Source organism: Dryobates pubescens, chromosome 28, assembly GCF_014839835.1.
Source record: "Dryobates pubescens isolate bDryPub1 chromosome 28, bDryPub1.pri, whole genome shotgun sequence".
Lineage (NCBI taxonomy): Eukaryota > Metazoa > Chordata > Aves > Piciformes > Picidae > Dryobates > Dryobates pubescens.
This window is the reverse complement of record NC_071639.1, coordinates 8450208-8462304: the sequence shown is the minus strand read 5'-3', so window position 1 is coordinate 8462304 and position 12097 is coordinate 8450208. Positions and strand designations below refer to the sequence as shown.

The 12097-nt window shown below is 40.6% G+C and overlaps 1 protein-coding gene across 2 annotated transcripts in view; it reads right to left on the bottom strand.

The window, feature by feature from the left end:
* The window catches only part of FRK (fyn related Src family tyrosine kinase), a 47277-nt gene that overhangs the window by 20582 nt on the left and 14598 nt on the right, over positions 1–12097 (bottom strand). For both annotated transcript variants that reach the window (XM_009897388.2, XM_054173997.1), the window contains 2 exons: positions 8077–8198; positions 1191–1354 (listed from right to left, as the gene is read on the bottom strand). In XM_009897388.2, coding sequence (XP_009895690.1) covers positions 1191–1354; positions 8077–8198 — 286 coding nt within the window. The remainder of the gene's footprint in view (positions 1–1190; positions 1355–8076; positions 8199–12097) is intronic.

Here is a 12097-nt window from a genome sequence, read left to right as displayed (position 1 = left end):
ACTGCCCTCATGGTAAAGAACTTCCTCCTAATGTTCTACTTACATCTACTCTTCTCTAACCTCAAACCACTGCCCCTCATTCTATCATTACAGGCCTTTGTAAAGCCTTCTTGCAGCCCTCTTCAGGTATTGGAAAGCTGCTATTAGGTCTCCCCAGAGCCTTCTCTTCTCCAAGCTGAACAACCCCAGCACGTTCAGCCTGTCCTTGTAGCAGAGTTCATACATATATATAGACCGAGCTGAGAACATAAAATACAGCCCACAGACTGGGGGGTACTTTTTTGCTAGAAATAAGAAAGACTCAACAGTAACAAACAAAATCTTGCCATGAAAACCAAAAATTAGAAATCAGCCCTCTAGCAAGCCTTATGCACAGTGACATCTTGCTTGCCAGAACCTTGTGGCTTTGTCTCAGCAATTACTTCTGGACAGCTAGAGTTATGAAGTTGGAGATTTCATCTCCATATAAATTAAAAAAGAAAAAAGAAAAGGTATTCATAAATCATGAGTTGGCATATATCTCTCCTCTAGCCACATGATGATTTGTTCAAAACAGAGTGGTATTTTATTATTAACATGTCAGCATCGAGAGTGAAACTGTGGCACTACTCAGAACCTCCTGAAAATAAGCAGATCAACATTTTCATAGGATCATAGAATCAATGAGGTTGGAAAAGACCTCAGAGATCATCAAGTCCAACCTATCACCCAGCACCTCATGACTAACTAAACCATGGCTTCAAGTGCCATGTCCAATCTCTTTTTGAACACTTCCAGGCATGGTGACTCCCTGGGCAGCACATTTCACTGGCCAACAACTCTTTCTGTGAAGAATTTCTTCCTAACATCCAGCCTAAACTTCCCCTGGTGCAGCTTGAGGCTGTGTCCTCTTCTTCTGGTGCTGGCTGCCTAGCAGAAGAGACCAACCCCCAACCTGGCTACAACCTTCTTTCAGGTAGTTGTAGACATCAATAAGGTCTCTCCTGAGCATCCTCTTCTCTAGGCTAAACACCCCCAGCTCACTCAGCCTCTCCTCATAGGGCTTGTGCTCAAGGCTTCTCCCCAGCCTCATTGCCCTTCTCTGGACACATGTAAAATGAAATGATAGAAGCAGGTATGGGGTTAACCCCTCCTGAGTGATGAGTTAGTTTACAAGAATTATGTTGCACAGTTGCAGCATCTCCTCTTACCTTTGGGCATGGCTTTCCCAGCACCACGCACAGGCCATCGCTGTTCTTACTGTAATAGTCCACAAACTCATTCAGAGTTTTGAAAGTTTTCCTTCTGCTCAGGAAAAAGCCTCCTTCATCCAGCTTTCTGATCCTGTAGTGCTTCACAGACACACCATCAAAAACTAAGAAGATTTAAATACATTAAGTTACCAGGAATTCTAGCAGTGGTACAGTTAGATGAGCTTTCCATTTAACCGCTCACAGATGAGAAAAAAACATTTCTGAACACGACTTTTTCATTTAGGCATTTATCATCTAAAGCTTACAAATCGTGAGTTTTCTCATCAAGACAAGTCAGAACTGAGAAGTATCATTTTAATGACATTATTTATTACCTAAGGTGATCCATTTCTCTCCCTCATTAGGTCTCTTTTACAGTATGAAAGCAAACATGAAAATCATCAAATCAGTTTATGGGTGCTTGGCTAAAAGTCTCTCTTCCTTTTCTACTTCTTCATTTTCTCTTTCTTTTTCCTTTCTAGCTTTATTACACTTCAGTGTTAGGCAGGACAGAGAATGACAATATTTTCTGAAAGACTTTAATTTTGGAAGCCAGGTTGTCACTCTTCTAGTCACTATCATCTACCCAGGGATGAAATCAAAACAGCAAAATAAGATAGAACAAACCCAACCAGCTTATGGGTAAACCATCATAAGGTTTCTCAATGTATTTATGAGGACTTTAAACAATTTCAGTTCCAAAGTTGAAAGGCTATTGCTTAAAAAAAAAAAACCCAACCTTTTTGAAACCAAAGTCCACAGTTTAGATATCTTAACATATCTAACTCTATTGGTCTTCCACAATGAACCTAACTGGGAAAGAAGAATCCCAGCCATATAAAGCATAGCTTAAAAGGGAAGATGTGTTAAAGAGCAGGATCAATTTTCTGCGGCTCAAACAGGGGATATGTGTATCAATGGAAGGAGATTTTCTGAGCCTAGGAATTTCAGGTGGGAAAATGCACAGAGCTCAAGGAATGGTACCAAGCTGTAATGAGATTGGGAGGCAAGTACTTGAGAGTGTGGACAAGCGGATTTTTTGCCAACTGTTAGTGATAGTATGGCAACAAAGTGAAGAGTCACTGACTGCCCAGTTAGGGTAGGGGGCAGTGAGACTGAGAATAAGACAAGAAAGGAGAATGGGATCACCTAATGAGTGTGGGGAATGGCCAGAAGGAGAAACACTGGAGGGGGAAGTAGGAATAGGTTAAAAAAGGGGGAGAAAGCCCAGGGCATCATGCCCTGCATTTAAAGAAACAACAAAGTATTATTCCTTGATGAACAGAGAAAGAGCTCTCAAGGGAAGGTGGATGATTCAGCTGGTATCCTGCTCCTCCTCATGCTTTACATCCTTCCAATAGGCCGGGTGGCTCCTTCCACACCCACCAATTTGGGAGACAACTACTGTCCCCTTCTCATTCCTTTACAGAAGACAAAGGCAAGAAAAGCAGAAGGGAGGCACAGGGGAAAGGCTGCCTGCTATTTACCTCGAGTATACCTTTTAGTAGCCAAGATTCTGGAAACCTGTTCAGTTTGGTCACGTTGACTAGGGGGTGCTCTCAGGTAAAGAATTTAAAGGAAATATTTTCCCAATTCTAGAAATTCCAATTCTGGTACATTTGAAAATATAATCACCATCATCATCATCTCTGCAGATACAGCTGACAGATCCTTGATACTTCAACTCCATGAATTTTGGCCACCACTTTGGTTATAGCAACAGAAGGATGCACAGCTACATATTGCTGGTGGGAAAAATATAGAAACTTCGTGGGCTGTATGCAATGAACAGATCTGATGTTTAAATAATTAAGCTTTAAAAAGGCAAATCTCTCCTTTCTGAAGTACTGTCATGTATGAGTAAATACTTTTCTCCTGCACTGTGTGATTGTCAGCCCAGGCCACCAGAGGGCGGATGGGAACTGTTGAAAAAATTGGGGGCTTTTCTATCTGCCCCAGTTAATATTTTCAGAGATCAGAAAACTTACAGACCTGCCTGAGGGCCAGAAATGAGAATATTAGTAAATACAGCTCCACAGTAGCAAGACAATTACACTTTTCGAATGCCATTTCAATTCGGCACCCGTAATTCGTGGGGTTTCATTATAAAATGCATGTGTAGTTTTGTGATGTGTTAGGTGGAAACAAGGCTGAAGCAAAATGAAGGAAAGAGTAATTCAGTAACAAGGGACTGAAAATGTAATGGCTTTCCCAAGGCTCACAGAAAAGTGCCAAAGGGACAAACAGTTTGCCATGAAAGGCCAGCAGGATGCCTGTGCCAGTTGTGTATCACAAGTGATAGTAGTTGGACTACTTGCTTTACTTATTGCCAGGGTTACAATTGTTACTTGAAGTAGCTAATATTAATAGAAGAGTTGGTTTGAAGGGTGAGCTCTTATTTCTTAAATGAGCCTTGTATGAAGTCGTAGCTTCAGCTTCATACAGCTTGGATTAGCTGCTGGATTTGAAGGCTGCAGTGGCTGTCTCCTCAGCTTGCCCTTCCCAAAAGGATCACAGCTCCCCATTAGATTTCTTCATGGTCCCCTCCCTGCTTCCCATCTTCATTTGGCTGGGATGTGCAGAAGTAGAGTTTGACACCAAGGATGAAAACAACATAATTTACTAGTGTTTCCCCAAGGCAGTAAAATTTATGGTGGCATCATCAGAGTGAAGAGCTTCACCAAACAAATCACAGAGACACTAAGGCACCAGCACTGTCAGTGTCCCAGTGCATCTCCTGCCAGCATTCCTTCCCCAGCACCAGTACTGTGGTGGTGCCAGCTGGAGCTGTGCTTGGTCTCTATACCCAGGGTGGATGTGGGAGGAGGGTGGTTTATGAGATCACCCTCACCAGCATGGGATGGGTGCAGGGGCTGATCCAAAGCTGTTCTCCTGCTATGGCCATGATTTTGCCACTCCTATCAGCGTGCAGCTTTGGACTACTCCCTACTTTGCCTATGCTGAAAGCCACTCTGGCCTAGAGGAAACCACACAACACTTTTGAGGAGCAAGGGGGAAAAAAATGAAAAAAACACAAACTATTTACATTGTCATTTAATGCAATCAGCCTTGCAGATACCATTATTCAGTGAGGGGGGAAGAAGAGAGCCTCCTGCTAGCGCTGGCAATGACACTCAATTAAGCTGAGCACATCTAAATTATGGCTTTTAATTAAAAAGAGGCAATGCCTAAGATGGTATCAACATGTTTAAAATTTAATACATTACACACCAGATGCTGGAGTCATCAGCATAAAAAATCTGTCGACAAGATGTGCATTTTTTTTTTTAATGGGAAAAGCTATTTTTAAAATGTCAGACACTTTAAAATGATAGCAACACATCTCAGTGGCCTATCTGGTTAGATGAGCTTTCCATTTAACCACTCACAGATGAGGAAAAAAAAACCACAGGTTTCTGAACATGACTTTCTCTTTTTCATTTAGTCATTTATCATCTAAAGCTTACAAATCGTGAGTTTTCTCATCAAGACAAGTCAGAAGCATCATTTTAGTGATGCTTTTTATTACCTAAGGTGATCCATTTCTCTCCCTCATTAGGTCTCTTTTACATTGCCCATATGAGTATGAAAGCAAACATGAAAATCATCAAATCAGTTTGTGGGTGCTTGGCTAAAAGTTTCTCTTCCTTTTTGTACTTCTTTTCCTCTCTTCATTTTCTGTTTCTTTTTCCTTTCTAGCTTTATTACACTTCAGTGTTAGGTAGGACAGAGAATGACAATATTTTCTGAAAGACTTTACTTTTGGAAGCCAGGTTGTCACTCTTCTAGTCGCTATCATCTACCCAGGGATGAAGTCAAAACAGCAAAATAAGATAGAACAAACCCAACCGGTCCTGCAAGGGATGGGAGCTTGGGGATGGAAACAGAAATTAAGGGCAGATTCCAAAATATGAGGCTGTGACTTCTCTCTTGTCATTGTATTGGCTACCAAGGAGACAGAAGCCATCCCAGATCTTTTAAGACAAATAATTCTGAACCACTGTTCCTCAAGACAACACTGGAACAAAGAGGAGAGAGTCAGGAAAAACAGCCTTCTCCATAGCATCTGGTGGACTAAACAACCTTCCTTCCAATTAATACTCCCCACAGCACAATCCACTTCACCATTTGCTTCAGAACACGCTTGCTCTCCCCAAAGCAGACATAAGTAATGAGATTATGGACATACAATGTCTAGACCATTATGTGTACTGTTCATTTGGAAGCAAAAAAGCTTGTCCAACACAAACAGACTGCATTTAGTCAAGCCTGCTCAGTAAGCAGCAAATAATATTTAGCTCTTCAGGATAAAGTAGCATGTCTAGGACATATTACAGTCAAGACTGGGAAGCTGCTAAAAGGTCTAGCAGCACTGGTAAAACACATCATTAATGCTGCCTACAAACTGCTTCAGAGCTTATTTTCTTTCTTTGCCTAAAAAAACACCAATGTTTAATCAATCTGAGGTGACAGATAGATACATGCATACATGTATGTATCCCCATGCTTGCTCATGAAGGAGGGCTGCCTCCTGTAGCTGGAACCTTGCCTCCACGTAGAGAATGTTTTTCAGCACTGCTTTTCCCTTCCTTCATCAAACAAATCAGCATGGAAGAAATCCACACTGATGGTTTCATATCTTGCTGTTAGTAGTCATCATCGAACCTCCTTCTCATGAGAAAGCTATACAGGAACCTGAAAAACATCTACCATAAGCCTGTATAATTGAATCAAATACACTAAATCAGAATACATTTTCTATCTAGAGCCTGTAAGGGAAAAATTAAAAAGCAGCATTAAAGGATGAGTTCATCTTAGCACAAATGCTGGCTGTGTTGTCATTCTCTTGGATTGTTCTCTGCAGTACTTCATATTTTAAAGAGGGTACTGCTACCTTCCTCTTAGAGAAGTAGTAAGGATGTGGGGGGATAAGTATTTTTTTTTTTCATCTTTCCTGGAAGGCTACAGTTGGAGAAAAGTAAAATCAATTGCAATTCCAACCCTAGGTGCATAAGCACAAGATTTTTCCTTGACTTTTAGCACAGTGTCATGTATTCAAGCACCAGCATTAAGCAGGTAATACAGGCCTATTGATCTTTCCCTGCATAACACCACACTCTTATCTGTCTAGCCCAGCCCTTGGATGAAATCAGTTCGCTGGCAGAGAACACTTGAAGGAAGCTGAACAGTGTAAGTCAGGGCTAAGTTTGCCTAAAGAGGAAAAGCATTTTGAAAGGTCTGCAGCTATAATAAAGTCTTTGGATAAGAAGATGCACACACAAGGGTTAATTCTGTCACAGCCCAGGAACAGACCAATTCATAGAATCAAAGAAGTATAGAATGACAGAATTGTTAGGGTTGGAAGGGACCTCAAGGATCATCTAGTTCCAGCCCCCCTGGCATGGGCAGGGACACCTCACACTAGATCAAGTTCCTCAGAGCCCACTCCAGCCTGGCCTTAAAAACCTTCAGGTATGAGGCTTCCACCACCTCACTGGGCAACCTGACAATGTCAGTTTTCTTACCAGTGCTTCTTGGCAAGAACTAACTTCCTTGAGGGAAAAATAAAAACTATGGATTGAACTCTTCCAGAACTGTAAATATAGTTATTTCATAAACTTCCCTATTCCATTTCACTCCATGAGCATTTCATAAACTTCCCTGTTCCTTTTCACTCCATGGGCAACACACATTGCTTTGTCTTGGAAATAAAAAGCAGTCTTCCCATTACCACAAGGCACTGCAAGGTTTCTTATGATTTGGAAAGAGAAACCATAAATGTGTCAAAAGTTCATGAAGCTGTGTTTCTGTGCAGCACTCAGAAGGTGGCTGACACAAAGATCCAGGCAGAAGACAAGTCAGTATGAAACAATGTGGTTAAGCACAAGGTGCCTCTCGCTTTGCTGACATAATTCTGCATGTGACAGCTTACAGTTCAGCCACAAATGTCAAGATTCTTTACTGGCTTATGGAATTACATAGGTAGAGCACAGTCAGAAGTTTGGTTATGGAGCCCTGCTGCCTCAGGGGCAAAGTTATACTTTTGACTCACATTGTATGAGAAGTCTGATGGAAAATGCTCATGGAAAACAGTAGATGAAAGCAGTAGATGAACAATTACATTACCCATCTAATATGGCCAATATCTATGATGTGAAAAAGATGACATGGAAATAAGTGAGGAAGCCAAATTATTCCCAAATAACTGCCCTTATTTGCCAGTCTTCAGATAAAGGACTTTAAAACTCCAAACTCATCATCGTAAATTAAACTTTTTAGTGCTGTTTACAAATAACTTTTCCATGAAACTGTGGTTGATTCTCAAGCACAGCTTTGAAGATCTGCCTATCATTTTGCCCCTAAACCCAAATAAATTTAAACCTACAAGTGTGCTGTAGTAGAAATCTCATTTCCTTAAGCTGCAGCAGTCAGCCAACATGGTTTAATATTGTGTGTGTGTATGTGTGTGTGTACTAATCAGAACAGTATTGTACAACTGTAATCTATTTTTTTTTTTGCAGTTTAATCATGAAAATAGTTTCTATTTTAAGGCAGCTGGCACCCTGGAAGCACTAAGCTTTTAAAAAAAAAAGAAGTTAATTTCTGTTCTGAGCATATTAATAAACAGAGCCTATAAAATAAATCTGAGTCAAAACTCAAATTACTCTCGCCAAGTTTTCTTTATGCATCTCCTGGGAAAGAAATATTAGTATGAACTTAATCTCATTTTCATGCCCACAGTTTATTGTTCTCCAAAAAAAAAAAAAAATAAAATTAAAATAGTCCAAGTCAGATGAAGAAAAGTTAAAAACATTGCAGAGAATGAAAAAAAAGCAGAACAGACCTGAAAGTGAGTATTCGCCTTTCAAACTTTCGCTCTCTCGGATTAGGAAGGCTCCTGCCTGGTTTCCAGGGCATGACAGTTGTCTCTCAGCATCTGCTCGTTTGATTGGGCCAAAAAACCATCTGAACAGATAAAGAAAACCCATTGATTTTTTTACCAGTCAGTAAAACATACCAGGAAAATAAGTTAGCTTGTACAAACACATTTGCTGAAAAGATAATCTGTGCAATGTTAATTCAATTCCAATAGCATAAGGGTGGGTGTGTGTGTGTGTGTGTGTGTGTGTGTAGAAACAAGAACTACACAACAAATTTATCACTGGAAAATATTTATTACTCATTTGAGTGAAATCTGAATTTTGCTGCTGATGGAAAGTCTTAACTGATTTCAAGGGAGTGAGAATTCAGAGGTGACAGTTTGGCCTGGTCCCAGGAAAAATAAATACATAAATAAATTCACCTGGAAGCTGCCAAGGCTATGGTGGCAGCAATTGATGCCGAGTCTGTTGATGCCACTAGAACTATGTGGAGGTGCAGGTGTGTGCCAACACCCTGACAGCTTAAAAGCCAAAAGGTGCCCAAAACTGTAGAAGGGCTCTCGAGTTCCAACATGTAAACCACCCTGCAGCCTTCCCCATTCCACTGCCACATCAATATTCAAATGAATTTCTGGCAGTCCTTCAGCTCTGCTGCTGTTAGACAAAACCCTTCAGTCACTGCAAACATCTCAGCATCCATGTTCTGTGGAAATCTACCCCTCTCTGTGCCTTTTTAACACACTTTTTCCTCTCTCACTAAGCCCTGTAGTTCAAGTCTTAGTTTGCTCCTCTGCGGCACTCTTTTGCTGCTTAATGCTGAGTGTAAATTAAATGGGAGGAAGACTGAGATGAGTCAGCATTTTCAACTGGGGTGGCATTCAGCTTTCACCCAACAAACACTCGAAGCTCTTTCCGAGATTAGGTCCACCCTTTATTTGAAGGCAATGGTGATAAATAGGTATCAGAACTGTGCCACATACTGATAGGATAACTCCTTTTAAATTAATCAGAGATAAACCTAATATGCAAACTTTTAAGATAAATCAGGGTACTCACAGCACACGCAAGCTGCCTGTTCAGCTAATTACTCAGTTTGTCAGTTACTAGTGAAATGTACAGAAGGAGTTCATCAGCAAACTACTTCAGTGTTTGTGAGGCTTGTAATCACCAAGGGGAATGGAGGACGCAAATGAGAACATTGGGTGACACCTTGGCTGAGCAAGCATGAGGAATGAAAAATGGGTTTGCATTCATAAAGAGGAAATAAAGTAAAGGGAATACAGACGGCACTAGCCCACGCTGAATGTGCTTTGGTAACAAAGGAAAATGAGACTGGATATTCCAGACTCCATTCCTGTGTTCGCTGACTTGAAGATGATTTGGATAAAAACAGCCTTGATACATATTTGGCAAGGAAAGGAATCTCATTAGACAGCCAGAATGCGTTAGTAACAATTTTAATTAGTTAAATGTGTTCACTAATACAACTAATTAATTACATTCATTAATTAAGCTGCAGAAAACCAAGTAATCAATAAATGTTCAAATCCTTGACTGAGGTTCTTGTCAAAGGAACGAGAGGACAGAGTACAAGTTTGACTCTACTCAAGTCCCAGAGAAAACTTACCTGCCCTACAAAATGAATTGGGATCATTCTGAAATGTCTGAACACATCTGCTCTGAGAATAAAACATTTGAGAACTAGCAAACTACAGGATCTGAAAGAAAAAGCATGAACTGATATTTTTCTCCTTGAACTACAAGATATCACTTAGTAATGTCCAAAGTGACTGATTCTCATAACAGTGGGTAAGAACACAGAATGATAAACTCATCAGATGCTTAGGTTGGAAGAGACCTCAGAGATCATCTAACACCAACCTCAGTGCCACGAGCAAGGACACTTCTCAACTAGACTCAGCTGCTCAAGGCTTCATCCACTCTGGCTCTGAACACCCCCAGGGAAGAGGCTAAACTGCTAAAGCTGGTAAGGTGAGCAGTAACAAGAACAAGAGGACACAGTCTCAAGAACAAGAGGACAGTCTCAAGCTGCACCAGGGGAAGTTCAGGCTTGAGGTGAGGAGAAAGTTCTTCACTGAATCATTGGCCATTGGAATGTGCTGCCCAGGGAGGTGGTGGAGTCCCCATCCCTGGAGGTGTTCAAGAGGGGATTGGATGTGGCACTTGGTGCCCTGGTTTAGTCATGAGGTCTGTGGTGACAGGTTGGACTTGATGTTCTTTGAGGTCTCTTCCAACCTTGGTGATTCTGTGATTCTGTAATATAATGTAGGTAACAAAAAGAAGCTGATGGTTTATTTGGGAAATACAAATTTAAGAGAGTGTTAAACTTGTGTGTGTAATATCTGGTCTACAATATACTCCACCATTCTGGAATAAAATACCTAAATGCATATTCTATTTAGGCACATGTATCTCTTCCTTTGACTTCAAAATATTTCAAATTATATGTTTATTTTTAAATGATTTTTTCCCCCCTAATCTAATAAACCAATATGAATTTACCATTAAAGGTTATATGGAGGACGTGCAACACCTAGCTTCTGACTCCAGATCAACTTAGTGGTTAAAAAGATCCTGATAATATAGACAATTAGAGCAACAGTATTTGAGAAGGTAAGTGTAATGGAGAGGAAAAATTGGACACATTGTATATTACCTCATTTGCCTGAATTGATGATATTAAAAGGTTTCAGAAAAATATAATGAAAATTACTTTTAATGGCACTTGAATGTGGGATTCTTAGTTCAAAGTCATTGGGTTTGTAATAACAATCATACAGCACCAAAAGCAATGGTGGCTGTGAAAAAAATATAACCCCTTAACCTCCAAGCAAATAAGTTTAATTTTAAATGCAGCACATCTGAATTTCAAGTACTGTTTTCACTATAAATGGAAGTTTAAATTCCTTTTACAAAGCATGAGAGGCTTATTTCAATTCCTAGCAATTGAACTTAGGCTTCAAAAGGCTTAATATTTTACTTCATCCAAAAGTGTGTATCGTGGAGGAGAAAGTACTCTGAAGAGTAAGAATGAATCAAAGTAATTGCTCTCCATGAGATACTGTTCTGCAGGATAGGAAGGTCACACCAAAACAACATCCAACCTTTACTAAATCTATTTGTGGTTTATAGCTCAGAGATGGATGAAGGGTTTGCAACAGAGCACTTGGGAAAACACAACTAAAATATCAAGCACTATCCATTGTGCAAGTTACTTAACCAGCACTGAGACTTCAGTGCACAGCTCAGGAGATGGCTGAGTTGACAATGCGCACACAGTTCAACCCTGAACTTCAGCTCACAGCCAGATCACTCTGGGTCACAATGGTCAATGCAGGATCAGTACATCACCAGGCATGGCACAAATCAGTACATTCAGATTTGTGCATAAATTTCAGTTTCCATCCAGAGCTGTGTGGTTACCACAGCAATAGTGTTCTCTTTATCAGCAAGACCCAGCAACATACTTTCTTAGCCAGTAGTGTCCAACGCACAACTCTCTTTTCAGTGTAGGATGCCTGAGCTGCTTTCAGGGGATTGTTTCTGGCAGCTTCCTCAAAGGTTCTGGTTTCCACCATCATTCACAGCACTCAGAAATCCCTCTAATAATAATTCCAGGCTACTTCCAGGTCATGTCTGGCCATCATATATAGGAGGGTTTTGGGAATAGAAAAGGTGACCATCATGTAGGTCTGTAACAAACACACTCCTTTCCTGGTGCAAGTGAAGCCCAGTACTAGCACAGCAATGAATTTCACTGTGGTTATTCAGTGCGTAGTAATTCCATCCCCATTGGCCATCAGTTCCACCAGCAGACTTTTAATCATAGGATCATCTTCATGAGAGGCTTTGTCATGGGATATTCCCTGATTGTAAGTGTATCCCTGCTGAGATCTTCTTCCAGTAAAACAAAGGATGTATCTTCATCAAGCTGAATGCTGGTGGTTACACTTGAAGGACATT